Source organism: Callospermophilus lateralis, chromosome 10 (genome assembly GCF_048772815.1).
Source record: "Callospermophilus lateralis isolate mCalLat2 chromosome 10, mCalLat2.hap1, whole genome shotgun sequence".
Lineage (NCBI taxonomy): Eukaryota > Metazoa > Chordata > Mammalia > Rodentia > Sciuridae > Callospermophilus > Callospermophilus lateralis.
Window position 1 is genome coordinate 109,019,026 of NC_135314.1, and position 16,085 is coordinate 109,035,110.

Sequence of the window (16,085 nt, forward strand, 5' to 3'; positions counted from 1 at the left end):
GCATTTAAGCACGTGTGCATCTGGCACAGACACAGGTCTCCACAGCACCCTGTCATTACGTGCCACACAACCAGAACAGCACTGGGAAGTACCCGAGCAGTGCTAAAGACCTCAGCTCCGCACAGTCACGGGGCTCCAGGAATTGTACGCTAGGGCAACGGTTCTTCTGGAGCCTAGATTTAAGAGAAAGTGAACCATAAAACACCAGGGGATGGGTTCTGTGCATCTCTGAAACGTGAGGTTCCCTTTCCATTTTACCTGATGGGAAGTTTTCCTTAGGATCTTTTCGATGAATTGAAAAAGAAAGATGGGCTTCATTTACTTCCTCCAGACCCATGGCTCCCTTTCCAGTGGACATGATCAAGTTAGGGCAAAGGCTTCCCTCAAAGCACATGGGGAAATAACGGGCCCAGATGGGAGTGCACTAAGAAGCGAAATCAAGTGGGCCAGCCAATGTCACTTTACAGGCTCTGGGTGGCTGAATATAGATAGCTGGAGGGGACGTGGCCCACTATCTATTGAAATTTTAAGAAAGCCCCAAATTACATGATGAACTCTAAGAACAGCAACACTACAGCTGACCTTTGGGTGGCTTGCCCAGACCCAGCCGCCCTCTAACAGGAAGCAGGGGAAGAGCCGAAGCTGCCGTAAGTTCCAGGGTAAGGGTGTCGTGCACCCTAGCCACGCTTCAGGAAGGACACTCACCCAGGCCTCAGGGACTGGCTCAGCACGAATGCTGGTCTATTGTTTGAGGCAGGTACAGGGCCTCACCCTCCCTGCACACGGACCCAGGGCTGCTGGCAGTCACCCAGCAAACACCAGGGAAAGGAAGCCAGACGTGGGGTGACAGTAATGGAGCAGGCGGAACACAAAGAAAGATCCCTGATGACACTGCTGAGCCTCTGGATTGAGCCCCCCGGGGCCACTCTGCCAACAGACTTGCCAGGTCCCCAACCCAACATTTCTTTCCATCTTCTAAGGCATTTTCAAGCAGGTTTTCTACGGAAGTGAAAGAGGCCTGAGGAACACCTTGGCTGAAGGGCTAGGCTTCTGTAAGGTCTAGAGGGTCACCAGCAATGCCACGTGATCCTGAAGGCCAAGCTGGTGGCCCCGCGGGGTCTTCCTCCTGCCTGGAGGCCTGCTCTCTGGAGGACAGGCAGCAGAAGCAGGGAGGGGTGTCAGCAGTGCAGCCAGCCACAGGGAAGCCTTCCGGGCCACTTAAATGCCCCCAAGAGGCTGCAATGACATTTAGAATCCCACTGCCCCTCTTCCTTGGCCACTTTTGTGGTATTTTTTTTATTAGGAAGCATAATAAATATCTCATCCAGGACTCAACCATTCAACAACTGTTCACAAAGCTCTTCCTAGGTCCCAGATACTAGATAGGCCAGGAAAATAACAGTTATCAGGACTGACGTGGTTCCTCTCTTCACAGAATCTACAGTCTAGACAGGAAGACAGGCATTAAACAAATAACCGCAAATGTGCAGACAAAACCCTCAGGAAAGAAAAGACATCCGATGACCAGGAACAAAGTAAAGGGGACAGCCAGTCAAGTCCAAGGATCCAGACAGGACTGGCTAATCACACTGAGGCTGGGGTTGGACGTTCCGTCAGAGAGAATGGAACGTGAGGACGACCACAGCACATAGAGAAGGTGTGGCCAGAGTGGCAGTGCGGGAGATGGTGGGACGGGGACACAAGGAGACCGGAGACGGGACAGATCAAGGACACCGTTATGTGGGACCCCCAAAGTCTGGTTAAAGCATTTGCAATTTATCCCAAGCCACTGAAGTGACATACTCAGATTTGCATTTTTAAAACACCTTGCTGATTTCAGAGCAGAGGTGGGATCAGCGGGGCAAGAGGTCCAGGTGGGAGCTGAACTTGGTCTAGATTAGGATATAACCTCGGGGAAGAGAAGTGGGCAGGAAAAGGGCACGTTTCAGAGGCGAGCTGAACAGGGTGGGTGCGGCTGTGTGGGGAGGAGCATGAAGCACGGGCACTACCCTGCTCCCTCACCGGAGCCCAGGGACTCTGGGCTTGTCCTCAAGGTCCCAGGAAGCAGTGCGGGACTCCTCTCACCCCCGCCTACCCACTTTTCCTGTTTCTCAGGTCATTTTGGAGTAGGGAATTTTCACTGCTCAAGAGAAAGGAGGATAGAAGTGGGAGAAATTGAAGAAGCATTTTCCCAAATCACAGATGAGCTGTGTCTGCCGCAGAAGAACAAGGGCAGGAGGAAGCCGTACCTGCTTCAGGTGTGCATTCAAGCCCTCGTGGGTGGCCTTCAGCAGCGCCCTCACAGTGAAGCTGTCAGGATCTTCTTTGTCTCGGATTTGGGATTCTTTCAACAGTGACTCCAGTTTTTTCCTTATGAAAGATTCTACCTGGTGCTCGGTGGTCCCGTTGTTCTGCAAAGAAGGAGGTAACACAAATGATTCCCTGAGGCACAAAACCAAACAGAACACGCCCTCGGTTTGTTTTTGTAATTTCATTCTCTCAGCTTCCTGGAAGAAGCTCCATGGTACCGTCTGGATCCTCTCCCAACAAATCCTCCAGCAGTCACAACCCCTGCTTATTAAAACTTGCTCCCCAGGTAACTGCATTCAATCCTCAGGAACCTCATGAAGTTTTATTATGTTTCCATTTCAGGGATGGACAATCTGATGCTTAGAGAAATTAATCAGTTACTCAAAGTTACAAAGTGAGTAACTGAGGCAGGATTCAAACCTCAGGACTCTGAGCCCTTCCTGCTGGGCTTTCATGCTTTCAATAGAGGGAAGGCCAGGGAAATTTTGGAGACTAATTTTTCTAACTCTACATTGGTACATTTGAGCAAAAACGAGGTATTTAAAACAATTTCTTCTTTCCCCGAGGGGAAAGGAATGCTATGGACATTTCCAGAGTTGAGGGTTATTCTAGGATAAAGTTTGTTTCCTCTCCCGCTCCCAGTAGCTATAGAGAACCCAATACAAACTTGTGCTATGATCTGACATAATTTAGGATCACATTATAGGATCACAGTAACTTCAAGGGTTTTGCATAACAAATCTATGCCCATGTCTAGATGAGGACAACCCAAGACTAAGACCAACCCACCCAGAGGTGAGGAAAGGGGTCCTCCTCCCCCAAGAACAATTCCCACATTTGTCACCAAAACTTTAAACTGTTTTACCCACTGGAAAATTTTTCCTGAGAGACCATTATATTTGAACCCAGTAGAACGGGTAGCTTTCCAATAATGCACTCATGGAAATGTAAAAAGCAAAGTCATACAAATGCTGTGTGGAGGGACCCTACATTGGGTTAGGTGATTGAATTAATATCTCAGCACACCCAATTAACAAGGCCCTGCACCCCACTGGACACCCTCAGGACCTGAGGGAGACACAGAGAGGGAAATAGCCAACTCTTGACATCAGAAGTGAAGACCCCATTGTGCTAGGGAAGCCATCTCCCCAGACATCTCACCTGGTCCACACAGATGCCTACAACAGCAGACTACTAGGTGCAGAATCATGGAGTGTTGGTGAGGGAACATGGCATTCCTGGCTAAGGGGCCAGGTAGGCCTCCAAGATAAGTGGGAATTCCACAGTAGGAAAGGGGATTTATGGGAGCAAAGCCGCTGCAGAAGCACAAGCAGCAACTTGAGCCCCCTGGAGGAGCACAGTGAGTGCAAAGTCCTGGGGCAGTGGAAGGGCCTGAAAGCAAAGATGTGGAGCCCCTGAGAGCCATGGTAAGCTAGTACCCTGGAGGGACTTTGAATATCATATGGATAGGGTAGCATGTACTCAAGAGGAAGCATGTCTGCAGATGGGGCAGGCACCCTGGTCCACAGAGGTACCTGAATACCTGAGGCTGGGGGTAATACAGGTGAGAGAAAGCTGGGGAGCAAAGCCCACTTTGTGTAAAACAAATACGAACTGCTGCGTGCCAGGGGAGAACCACCTCTGCCAGGCATCCCCTGGCATGGAGATCAGCCGCCACACACCAGTGGATCTCACACAGGTCCCAGGGGCACAGTGACAGGTGTAAGGGTACTCTGGACAAACAGAGGAAGGGCACCTCTCACCTACCCTGTGGACTCAGGACAGACTTCAGGAGCAGAAGTCACCTGAGCCAAGCCTCAAAGAAAAGAGGATGCATTTCCCAAAACTGCTGTAACTAATTACTCCAGCTTAAACCAACAGAGATGTACTTTCTCAAGTTGGGAGGCCCAAGTCTGACTGAAGCTGTGGGTGGGGCAGGGGAGCTTCCTTCCCCGTCCATCCAGCTTTTGCAGCTCCACGCTTCCTTGGCCTGGCAGACAGCCCCAGCCCCAGCCTCTACCTCGCCTCCTCATGGCCAGCTCCAGTGTGCACCTTCTGGCTGTGTCCTTTCCTCTTCTTAGGAGAACAATGGCCACTGGATTTAGGCCCCCTGGGTTAATCCAGCATTATGGCATCTCAAGGTCCTTAACTTAATTACATCTGAAGAAGCCCTTTTTTCAAACAAGGTCTCATTCACATATGTACCTATCTTTTGGTGGTCACCAATCAACCTGATACAGTAAATGGGAGTTGATCATGGCAAAGGATTCGACAGTATTTCAACATGAGCAAAAGCATGGAAAAAACAAATGGTATCCATAAGAATGAACAAGAGAGAATCTGAAATAAAGAGCCACAGAGAGCCAGCAGGCTCAGCTCTACAGAGCCAGTGTTTCAATAAAGCAATTCACACAAAATATTTCAGGTTTCCAGTATATACAAGTTATGTTTATACCAGACTAGTCCAATAGCATGGTCTTCAACAACAATGTGCATGCCTCAATCTAAAATATTCTATTGTTAAAAAATGCTAATGAGTGTCTGGGTCCTTAGTGAGTCAGAATCTCTTTGCTGGTGTTTGGCTGCTGACTGACCAGGCGGGGGGTGGGGAGTGTGGCCATTTTTTAAAACAAGACAGCAGCCAGGTCTGCCACACTGATTGACTCTTTCTTTCATGAAAGACTCCAGAGTAGCATGTGATGCTGTTAGATAGTATTTTACCCACAAAGGAACTTTTTTCACAATGGGAGTGGATCCTCTCAAACCCTGCAGCTGCTGTATGTTTACACCTGTTCTAGTTCTTGGCCGTCATCCTGCATCTTCAGCATCTTCACTAGGAGGGGACTCTGCCTCCAAGAACCACCTGCCTTGCTCACCACAAGAAGGAACTTCTTTTTCCATTCATGTTTCATCATGAGCCTGCAGCAGTTCTGTCCCCTCCTTAGGCTCCTCGTCCAGTTCGGCTTCTCTTGTTATTTCTACCATCTCTGCAAGTTATTTCCCCCACTGAAGTGTTGAACCCCCTAAAGCCATCATGGGGAATGAACTTGAAAACCTATCTTAATGCTGATACTGAGACCTCCTCCCACCAGGCACAAATGTTCTTTTTAAAAAATTTTTAAAAATTTTTAATTTGTTATATGATAACAGAATGCATTATAATTCATATTACACATATAGAGTACAATTTTTCATATCTCTGGTTGTACACAAAGAGGGTCACATCCTTTGTGTACTTAGGGTAATGATGACCATTGCATTCTACCATCTTTCCCTCTCTTCCTCTTTTTCTCTAATTGCTAGAGATTTTGAACATTTTTTCATATATTTGTTGATTGATTACATTTCTTCTTCTGAGAAGTATCTGTTCAGTTCCTTGGCCCATTTATTGAGTGGGTTATTTGGGTTTTTTGGTGTTAAGATTTTTGAGTTCTTTGTATATTCTAGAGTTAGTGCTCTATCTGATGTGTGTGTGTAGTGAGAATTTGTTCCCAATTAGTAGGCTCTCTTTTTCCCTTCCCTTTTCCCCTTTGCCCTATCTAGAGTTCATTTAATCCTCCCATCATATTATAAATATATACCCCACAGCATATTATGAATCAGCCTCCTTAAATCAGAGAAATCATTAGTCATTTGGTTTTTTTTGAGATTGGCTTATTTCATTTACATTATATTCTCCAGTCCCATCCTTTTACCAGCAAATGCCATGATTTTATTCTCTTTTATTGCTGAATAATATTCCATTATGTATATATACGACATTTTCTTCATCCATTCATCTACTGAAGGGCATCTAGGTTGGCTCCACAGTTTAGCTATTGTGAATTGTGCTGCTATAAACATTGATGTGGCTGTGTCCCCGCAGAATGCTGTTTTTAAGTCCTTTGGGTATAGACCAAGGAGTGGGATAGCTGGATCAATGGTGGTTCCATTCCAAGTTTTCCAAGGGTTCTCCATACTGCTTTCCAGATTGGCTGCACCAATTTGCAGCCCCGCCAGCAATGTATGAGTGTGCCTTTTCCCCCACATCCTCACCAACACTAATTATTGTTTGTATTCTTAATAGCTGCCATTCTGACTGGAGTGAGATGAAATCTTAGAGTAATTTTGATTTGCATTTCTCTAATTGCTAGAGATGTTGAACATTTTTTCATATATTTGTTGATTGATTATATATCTTCTTCTGAGAAGTATCTGTTCAGTTCCTTGACCCATTTACTGATTAGATTATTTGCTTTTTGGTGTTAAGATTTTTGAGTTATTTATATATTCTAGAGATTATGCTCTACCTAACGTGTGTGTGGTAAGAATTTGTTCCCAGGGGCTGGTGTTATGGCTCAGTGGTAGAGCACTTGCCTAGCATGTGTGAGACCCTGGGTTCGATCCTTAGCACGACATAGAAAAAAATAAATAAAATAAAGGTATTGTGTCCAACTATAACTAAAAAATAAATATTTAAAAAAAGAATTTGCTCCCAATTAATAGGCTCTCTATTCACCTCACTGATTGTATCTTTTGCTCAGAAGAAGCTTTTTAGTTTGAATCCATCCCATTTATTGATTCTTAATATTAATTCTTATACTATAGGAGTCTTATTAAGGAAGTTAGGGCCTAATCCGACATGATGAAGATTTGGGCCTACCTTTTCTTCTAATACACACAGTGTCTCTGGTTTAATTCCCAGGTCCTTGATCCACTTTGAGTTGAGTTTTGTGCATAGTGAGAGATAGGGGTTTAATTTCATTTTGTTGCATATGGATTTCCAGTTTTCCCAGCACCATTTGTTGAACAGGCTATCCTTTCTCCAATGTTTTTGGTGCCTTTGTCTAATATAAGGTAACTGTAATTATGTGAGTGAGTCACTGTGTCTGCTATTCTATACCATTGGTCTACAAGTCTATTTTGGTGCACAAATGTTCTTAATGGCATCTTAAACAGTGAGTCCTTTCCTGAAGGTTAACTTACTTGGCCTAGATCCATCAGAAACACAATGACGCATGCAGTGAAACACTTGTAAAATGTACTTCTTAAAGAATAAGAATTGAAAGTCAAAATTACTCCTGACCCACGTGCTGCAGAACTCATCTGTGCTGTCAGGCATGAAGACAACATTCATCCATGTACCTCCCCTTCAGAGCTCTCGGGTGACAGGTGCATCGCCATTGAGGGGACACATTTAAACCGTGCTGCAATCAGATGGGCTGCAGTGTCAACCAGGCTTGGACGCTCCACGTACAGAGCACAGCAGAGTCAATTCAGTACAATTCTTGGCCCCTGGATTCTCAGAAATACAAATGAGCACTGACTTTAGGGCCAAGTCACCAGCTGCATCAGCCCTAACGGGTGAGCCAGCCTGCCCTCTGAAACTTGCAGCCAGGCACTGATTTCTCTCTAGCTAAGGAAGCCCCGGTGGCATCTTCTTCCACACTGGAGACCCACTGCTTGGCGTAGCCACCATCCCAGGCCCTGGTCGCTGGCTCCTCTGGAGACTGTGTGGCTTTCATATTAGCACTGCTGCTTCACCTGCCTTTTATGCTGCAGAGACAGCTTCCGTCCTCCAGCCTCACCAGCTGCCTCTGCTGGCCTCGGATTCTCTGCAGCTTCCTTCCTCTCAGCCTTTACAGGGCTGAAGAGAAATGGGGCCTTGCTCTGGCTGAGGCTCTGGCTTAGGGGACATCGTGGTTGGCTTGGTTTTTCTGTCCAGGACACTGAATCGTTCTCCATGTCAGCAATAAGGTTGCTGCTTGTTCTTATCCACATGTCCATCTGAGTGGCACTTTTCATTGCTGACTTTGGCACAAGAAGCCAAGCTCTTGGCTGTCCTGGTTTTCCACATTTGCTCCCTGAGCTTCGTCATTTCTAGTTTCTGATTTAAAGTGCGTGACATGTAACTCTTCCCTTCCCTTGAACATGGGGGAGCTCCTGTGGGGCTATTAATTGGTCTAATTTCAATATGTGTCTCAGGGACTGGGGAGGCTCAAGGAGGGGCAGTGAGCTGGGGAGAAGCAGAGGAAACACACACATCCATCAGTCAAGTTCGCTGTCTTATACGGGAGCAGTTCAAAGTGCCCAAAACAGTTACAATAGCCACATCAAAGACCAGTGGTCACAGATCACCTTTATCAGACATAATAACAATGAGAAAGTCTGAAATGTGGGAATTACCAAAATGCAACCCAGAAACATGAAGTAAACACATGATGTAGGGAAAATGGGGTTCAGAGATGTTCTCGACGAAGTTGCCACAAGTTTCAACTGGCTAAAAAACAACAACAAAAAAAATCTGTAAAGATCAATAAAATGAGGCATGCCTATTTAGAAAAAGCAACTGAAACCTTGTACCCTGCTGTCTCGCTAGGCACTGTCACAAACAGTACTGCATTTGAACAACCAGGTGCCCTTTACAGTATACACCTGGGCAGCCAAGACTCAAGAGAACAGAGAGGCAGGAAGACTCAGCCACACTCATCTAAACCTGCCCCGAGGCTGAGCAGAGCCTGGAACCTGACGCTTCTGTTGGACTCGTGTGTGCTTCACCGTTCAATGCTGCAGGGATATAAAGAGGGTTAGAGAACAAGGTGAATTCCTGGGTCAAGCTGATCCTGCACAGGCATGTGTTTTAAGCAACCTTGATTCCCATCATGAATCTTGGCACACTCTGCAAACCCTCTGCAGGAAACCGCAGGCCAACAGAACCCAGGTCTCCAACCCCCATTGCATTTGCTCAACTGACCAGAGCCCAGTGGGGAGCGTGGGTGATGTGGGGACAAAGGAGAAAGCATGTGAGCACCTGGCGAGCCCGGTGGCACAGAGGGTTTCCTTCCCTGGCTGGGGCCTTGCAAAGTCGGACGCGGTGAGGAGATGCGCTGCGACATGGCAGAGACCCTCCTTCTGTCGGCAGAGCCAGACCGACTCGGGCAGGAGGTGGTAACGCGCACTGCTCCCCCTCCACACCTTCCACACCCGGGGAGTTGCTGAAGGAAAGATCTCTTCCTGTCCATCTTTTTTCTTCCCTGTGATTTACAGCCCCCCCAAATAAACTACAGTCATAGAGAACAAACAACCATGCGGCTGGGCTTCATTACTGCATTGTCATTCCATCCCGGAACCCAATAGCACTGCGGAAAGAAAGCGGAGACAGACACTTGACCTCGAGACCCGGCAACCAACAGCTGAGAGCTGTGTATCTCACTCTTGTCCCCCTGGCCAGTGAGGGAGGTAGGGCGCGGCCACTAGGGGCGGAAGGAACGGCCATTTAATACAGTCAAGGGCAGTTTCCATCAGAGAGGTAATCAGGGTTCCCAATTTCCTTTTCTGAGAGGTGAAAGGGAGCTAGGAATCTGTCTGCCACGAATCAAGCAACTGAACAGGAAACACAACCTTGTTCTCTCTCCAGCATGGAACTAAAGCATCCCTTGAAGAGCAGATGATGCACCTGCTCCTGACCCAGAGGAAGCAGGGAAGGGAGGGACCAGGTCAGCGGGAGCTGGTCTTCACAGGGCTGCTTCAGCTCAGTGCACAGGGAGCCCCCAGGGAGTGGGCGGAAGTCCCAGGCTGGGGGACTTCTTTTTTTTTCTTCTGAACATCCAAATAATGTTTATATATATATATATATATATATTTTTTTTTTTCACCTTTCTTATTGGTGTATTATAGTCATACATATTGATGGAATTTTGTTTACATATTGTTGTTATATTTTTGTAAGTGCACATAATACAGAACAGAACAATAAAATTTGGCCAATGTCACGCACTCCTCAGCATGTCCTCCTTCCTCCCCCACATCTCACCCCTTAGTCCCTTACTCTACTGACCTCCCTTTGATTTTCATGATATCCTCCCACCTTTCTTTTCCTTTCTAGCTTCCACATGAGAAAACATGCTGAATCTTGATCCTGAGTTTGGCTTATTTCACTTAACATAATGGTCTCCAGTTCCATACATTTTCCTACAAAGGACATAATTTCATTCTTCTGTATAGACGAGTAAAACTCCATTGTGCATACATACCACGTTTTCTTTATCCACACATCCATCAGTGGACACCTAGGCTGGTTCCATAGTTTGGCTATTGTGAATTGTGCTGCTAAAATCATGTAGTGTGATGACTAATTCTTTAATATAAATACTGAGGAGTGGAATAGCTGGGTCATACGGTGATTCATGCCTAGTCTTTTGGGACCCTCCATACTGATTTCCATAGCAGTTGTACTAATTTACAGTCCCTCCAATAGTGTAAAAGTGTTCCTATTTCTCCACATTCTCCAGCACTTGTTATTGTTTGTATTCTTGATGGCTGTCATCCTGACTGGAGTGAGATGAAATCTCAGTGTAGCTTTGATTTGCATTTCCCTGATTGCTAAGGATGTTGAACATTTTTTCATGTATTTGTTGGCCATTTGTATTTCTTCTTTTGAGAAGGGTCTGTTTAATTCATTCACCCATTTATTAGTTGAGCTGTTTGGCTTTTGGTGTTCTTAGAGTAGACATTTTCAGTAGCAAGACCTCACAAACTTGAGATAACTCACCCCCTCTGTGAGTGCTGGTTAAGTTTTAGACCAACGGATCCACGATACCTTGGAAAGTAGCTCAAAGCCCTGAGAGAACGACTTAGGGAAGAAGATGGAAGGCTTGGCGTTTGGAATGGATGCTTGTGCCTAAGAGGTCAACTGAACACAGGCTCAGAGAGTGCAGGGAAAAAATACTGAAAAACTCAGCAGAAGAATAAAAGAGCCAGTGAGGGGTGGGAAGTCTGTGAGGCACAGCGACACTGGAGTCCCATTAGGATGGATGGTGGAGAGCGGGCCACCCTGAATCAAATCCGTGGGGCTATTATACTGTAGATGAAAGGAAGCTGCACCCAGTATCTTTGAGCTGCATGATCCCTGGGTCCCTGGACATAATGCCTTTAGCTTGTGGCTTATACATCATAAGCCAGATTTTCTCTATGGATGAAGCTACAAAATGACATGAGGAAGAAGCTTCAAGGACTCAATTAATCCAACAACAGAAAGCACTTTTGTTGCATAAACAAAAACCTCATTCTGGTTAAGACAGTCCTGCTTCCGACCTCGCCTGTTAAGGTCCTCCTCGGGTACTGGCCTGGCCAACTCTTCACTACTTTCTGGTCTGTGGTCTAACGTCTCTTCTAAGTGAGGCCTTCTCTGGATGCCCATCTCCCATGTCCACACAGCCTTCACGTGCTCACACAGGGGCCCATGAGCTCTCATGCAGGCACGCCAGTGCACACCTCCCCTGGGCATCTGACACTGTTCCACATGCCCGCAGCTAGTCGGTCCTCCCCTCCATGAATGTGTGACCCACACGAAGCAAGGACTTTGGCCTGTTCTGTTGATGGGTCTGTCCCCCAATATCTGAAAAGGTGATGGGTGTACTTCCAACAGGAGATGCTCAGGAAAAATACACTGAATGCACAAAGAGTCTTATATAACCTCATGAGAACAGTGTTCCAGGCACAAATGCTGACCTCAAATCTTTATTTATTGCAGCAATTCAGATCTCACTTAGAAATCTAATCACATTCTTAACTAAAAACTGAGGTTCAGACCTTTCTACAAGGTAATTTTTGGTTCACATAAACAATGCACATTTTTGTACAGAAATATGATGGGGCATATTTCAATTCACTGCCCCAGAAGACAGTTGAACTCTCTGCTAACAATAGGACTACAGACGGCCTGATTATAAGAAAATGTTTTGGCTTTCTGAACACAGAGTTGCCTTTCTCCAAAGAGCCTCAGAAACAGAGATGGAAAAGGTGAGTAAAGATACAAAGCTTTATATATTTCCACTAAAAATGTTGATTTCTTTACAAATTTTCCTTCCCAAAGGAAAATACAAAAAAAAGACAACTGTAAACCTTTCCATTTAAGGGGCTGTGTCCCTTTCATTTAGGCCAAATGAAAGATCGCGCTTACCTTTATGGAATCATGTGCTAAGCTATCTACTGGAAATCAGCTAAAGGACCAAACATGAGGGGAACCCAGATAAGGTGTGTGACCTTAAAAGAAAAATGGTATAGCAGGGCAGATTTAGGAGATAAAACAACCAATAATGACAGTGTTGTGAGAGTAGTTAAATTTCCTCCACTCACTTTCACTACCAACAGCATTTCCTAAACATGCGACATGGTTGAGCCTCTGTTTCCTGCTTTTGAATGATAGAGTGGCTGAGGCTGGCAACCCAGGGACCTGGGAAACACCGTACAAATAAAACACTAAGAATCAGAGAAAGATCCAGTTTCTGAAATAAAGTTTAAAAAAAAGGCTAAATTATCCATCATCACAAGTAATTATAAAAATTGTGAATATCTAGAAGATCAAATAAAAAGCTATCTAAAATATCAACTGCATTTTCAGGCATGGAAATCTGTTCAGATTTTCTGTGACCATCACCCTGTTAATGAGGAGTATAAAACTGAGCTAAACATAAACTATTAAAGGGCAAAAGATGAATGCAAATAACAATTCTTTTTTTATTTCAAACCGATCTTCCCCAATTCACCCCTGAAAGTGCATAAAAACCAGGAAGACAGTGTCTACTGAGACCTCAGCTGCTACTGAACTCTTGTCCCTTTAAAATAATGCCAGGTCCCCTTTGACCTTTCAGGTGAGGCATCACGGTGAGTGTGGTTGAGAAGAAAACAGCCTACTGCTAAAAATAGAACACGTCAGGAGAAAGCACAGACAATTATCTGTTTTTCTAGGGGACAACACAATAGCCCTGATGTCTAAAGGCCCGCCACTTTCCTGTAGAAGTGAAACGCTAAGTCCTACACCAGTCTGTGCCACTCTCGGCCCATCCTGGCAACCAGGTAAGCTACAGAAGGCTGAGCAGGGCGCATCTCTGAGCCTTCCATCTCCCTGGACCATGTGGGTGAGTGGGGCTTTCCTGCAAAAGCAGCTTCTTGATCTCAGAAAGGGGTCTGAAGCCCCAGGCAGATGACTAGCTATTTTGGGCCAAATTGTTTAGGATGTGGCAAGTCACACATTAAGCCAGGAACCCAGGCCTGGAAGGGGTGGGAAATCCTCTGAGCGACAGTCCATTCTCTTCAGGAGGAGAGGGCCTCCTAGAGAAGCAGGCCAGGGCAGCTGGGGTTGAGGCTGGCCTGACCAGCAGTGCAGTGGGACTGGAGGAGAGTCACAACTCACCTATTTCACCAAAGACACTGACGTTACAACCTGAATGTGACTTTTAACCGTGTTGCAATAGGACGGCCTTTGCCTCTGGAGAGGTCAGGTGAATGCCTCACATGCCCTCCAGTCCTGAGGCCTAAGGACCCTTGCTCACTCACTAACAGGCCACGTGGGTACGTGTCAGACACGGAGGAGTTTCGGCCTTCCCACACTATGAGGCCACACTTGTGAAGACTGACTCAGAACCACTCTACCACAGTGCACCGAGGGCGACACGGCCCAGCCATCACTCACGCATTGGAGCTTGAACTTGCATTCATCTTCAATTTCATCCGCACTGTCCTCGTCAGAAACTTCCCCTTCCTCTGCATCATCCCCAAGGTGATAAGGTAGCTTCTTGCCCTGAAACAGATCAAAATATCCCATTTAGAAATGAAAACAAATTTGCTACAGGCAAAAGGCAGAAGCAACGCAACTACCCGCTGGCAGATGAACAGATGAAATGTGGTTTACACACACAGTGGAATATCATTCAGCCTTTAAAAAGATTGTGATTCTGATACATATTACAAATTGGTTGAACCTTGAAGGTAGGGTGCTAAATTAAATAAGCCAGACACAAAAAGACACATACTGTATGATTCCACTTATAGGAGGCACCAAGAATAGTCAAATTCATAGATACAAAAGTGAACAGTGGTGGCTGGGGCAGCAGGAGCAAGGCCGGGCCCTCGTTGCCAAAGAGCAGAAAGGTTCAGATTTGCAAGTTGGAAAGAGTTCTGGAGACGGACTTACACAATGATGTGCTTTTAAGGTGGCAGAACTGTTCACTTGAAAATGAGTGAGATCATAGGTAGATTTTATGTTACGGGTTTTTTACCATGATTTTCAAAAGTGCAAAAAGAAAATAAAATGAAGTGTCTCAGGCCAACCATCACTTCAGACTCATCAGAAGGAAGACAGTATGAATTGGAGGCAAAACAAGGCAGGACAGGACTTCTAAGAAAATGCAATCATATCACTTTCAATGAGATATAATTAATTAGGGACACTCTACTAAAAAAAAAAATTAAAAGAATCAGAACAGCTTCTCATAAAGGGCAGGTGACTGATGGCAAAAAGCCACTGTGCACAATGGCTGGCTTGATCTCCAGCACCATGACCTTGGACTTCAGGACTAGGAGCAATGACATCCACTGCTCTCCATCACCCAGGGAGATGTTTTATTGATATGCCCAAAGGGACAAGGCTGAGCCCCCAGAGCAGCTTGTTCTCCTGGGCAGGTAGCAGGTGCCCTCGGCAGTCACACACAGTTAGCAAACCCCTCTTTCCCAGAACACAGAGAGTCTGCTGAGCAGCCTGAGCATAGTTCTCAGGACCAGGCCATCCCTGACTCACTCGGAGAGCACTCCAGACACCAGGGGCTCTGGACAAAGGAAAATCCACACAGGTCGGTGAGACACTCAAGTTGTAAAATGGCATCCATCCTTGAGGACCCACGAGAAACGGGCTCCAGAATCGCACTTGGGCACCAAAATATGAAGATGCTCAAGCCCTTTATATAAAACAAGGTAGTATTTGCATATCACCTGGCACAAAATCATCTCTAGGTTGTTTACAATACCTATTACAGTGTAAATGACATGGAAAATCACTCTTAAAAAAAATGACAGGGGATGTCTGTGCACGTCCAGGACAGAGACAACTTTTTCGAAGTAATTTTGATCTAGGGTTGGCTGAATCTGCTGATGAAGGGAGCCAATACATATACACAGTATGGACTCAGTGAGGCGTAAAGAGTTAGAGGGAAATATAATCCATTGTTAGAAATAATTATCTCTGGGTAAGAGTATTGTGAATGATCACAGTTACTTTCTCCTTTTTTATACTTCCTAATTTATATTCAGAAAAAGTAAGAGAAAATTTCAAAAGAACAGAAGTGGGCTCCCAGGGGTGGGAAGAGCCTCAAACCCAAGAGGCCAAGGCCCCCAGTGTCCCTCCTTCCTGGGATCCAGGACCCTCCATAACCTCTCACCTGGGTTAGGCTGGACCTAGTGACCCACAACACAAAGGAAGGGATGCACGTCACTGTGGGACCAGCTTGCTGCCCCAACTCTGCCTTCCCCTGGCCAGCTGTGCCAGCTCCTTTCTCAGTCTCTCTGTCCCCTTCCCTCTCTCCCCACCCCTCATTGTGCTATGGAGACACACACGTGGTAGGACAAAGGCCTCTCGCCAATGACAGCCACTCAGCCATCTTTGAAGAAGAGCCCCCCCAACCTAGCCTTGAGACACCTGTGGCCCCAGTGGATGCCCTAGGGACATCCTCAGCAGAGACCCAGAGCAGAGGGCCCAGCTAGTCACAGCCAGTCCACTGGTGAGCTGTGGTAACTGGGGCCGTCTGCTCTGCAGCCACAGATGCCTACAGTCCTGCACCAAACCTGGGCAAAACAAACCCAGTGAAGGTACCATTCCCAACACAGTCCAGGGAGCGGTGGCCTTCCATCCCACCATCCACACGATGGACAACAGGAAGATACCAGAGAGGCTGGCCGGCCCTGCCCACCCCACGGCCTCCTCCCCAGCTCCTCCGAGAGCAGCTGGCCTGAGCCTTAGCAGC

General features: G+C 46.3%; 1 protein-coding gene across 3 annotated transcripts in view; it reads right to left on the bottom strand.

The window, feature by feature from the left end:
* Plch1 (phospholipase C eta 1) overlaps window positions 1-16,085 on the bottom strand; it is a 158,024-nt gene that overhangs the window by 21,144 nt on the left and 120,795 nt on the right. For all 3 annotated transcript variants that reach the window (XM_076867327.2, XM_076867326.2, XM_076867325.2), the window contains exons 10-11: window positions 13,763-13,870; window positions 2,250-2,411 (exon numbers count right to left, since the gene is read on the bottom strand). In XM_076867327.2, coding sequence (XP_076723442.2) covers window positions 2,250-2,411; window positions 13,763-13,870 — 270 coding nt within the window. The remainder of the gene's footprint in view (window positions 1-2,249; window positions 2,412-13,762; window positions 13,871-16,085) is intronic.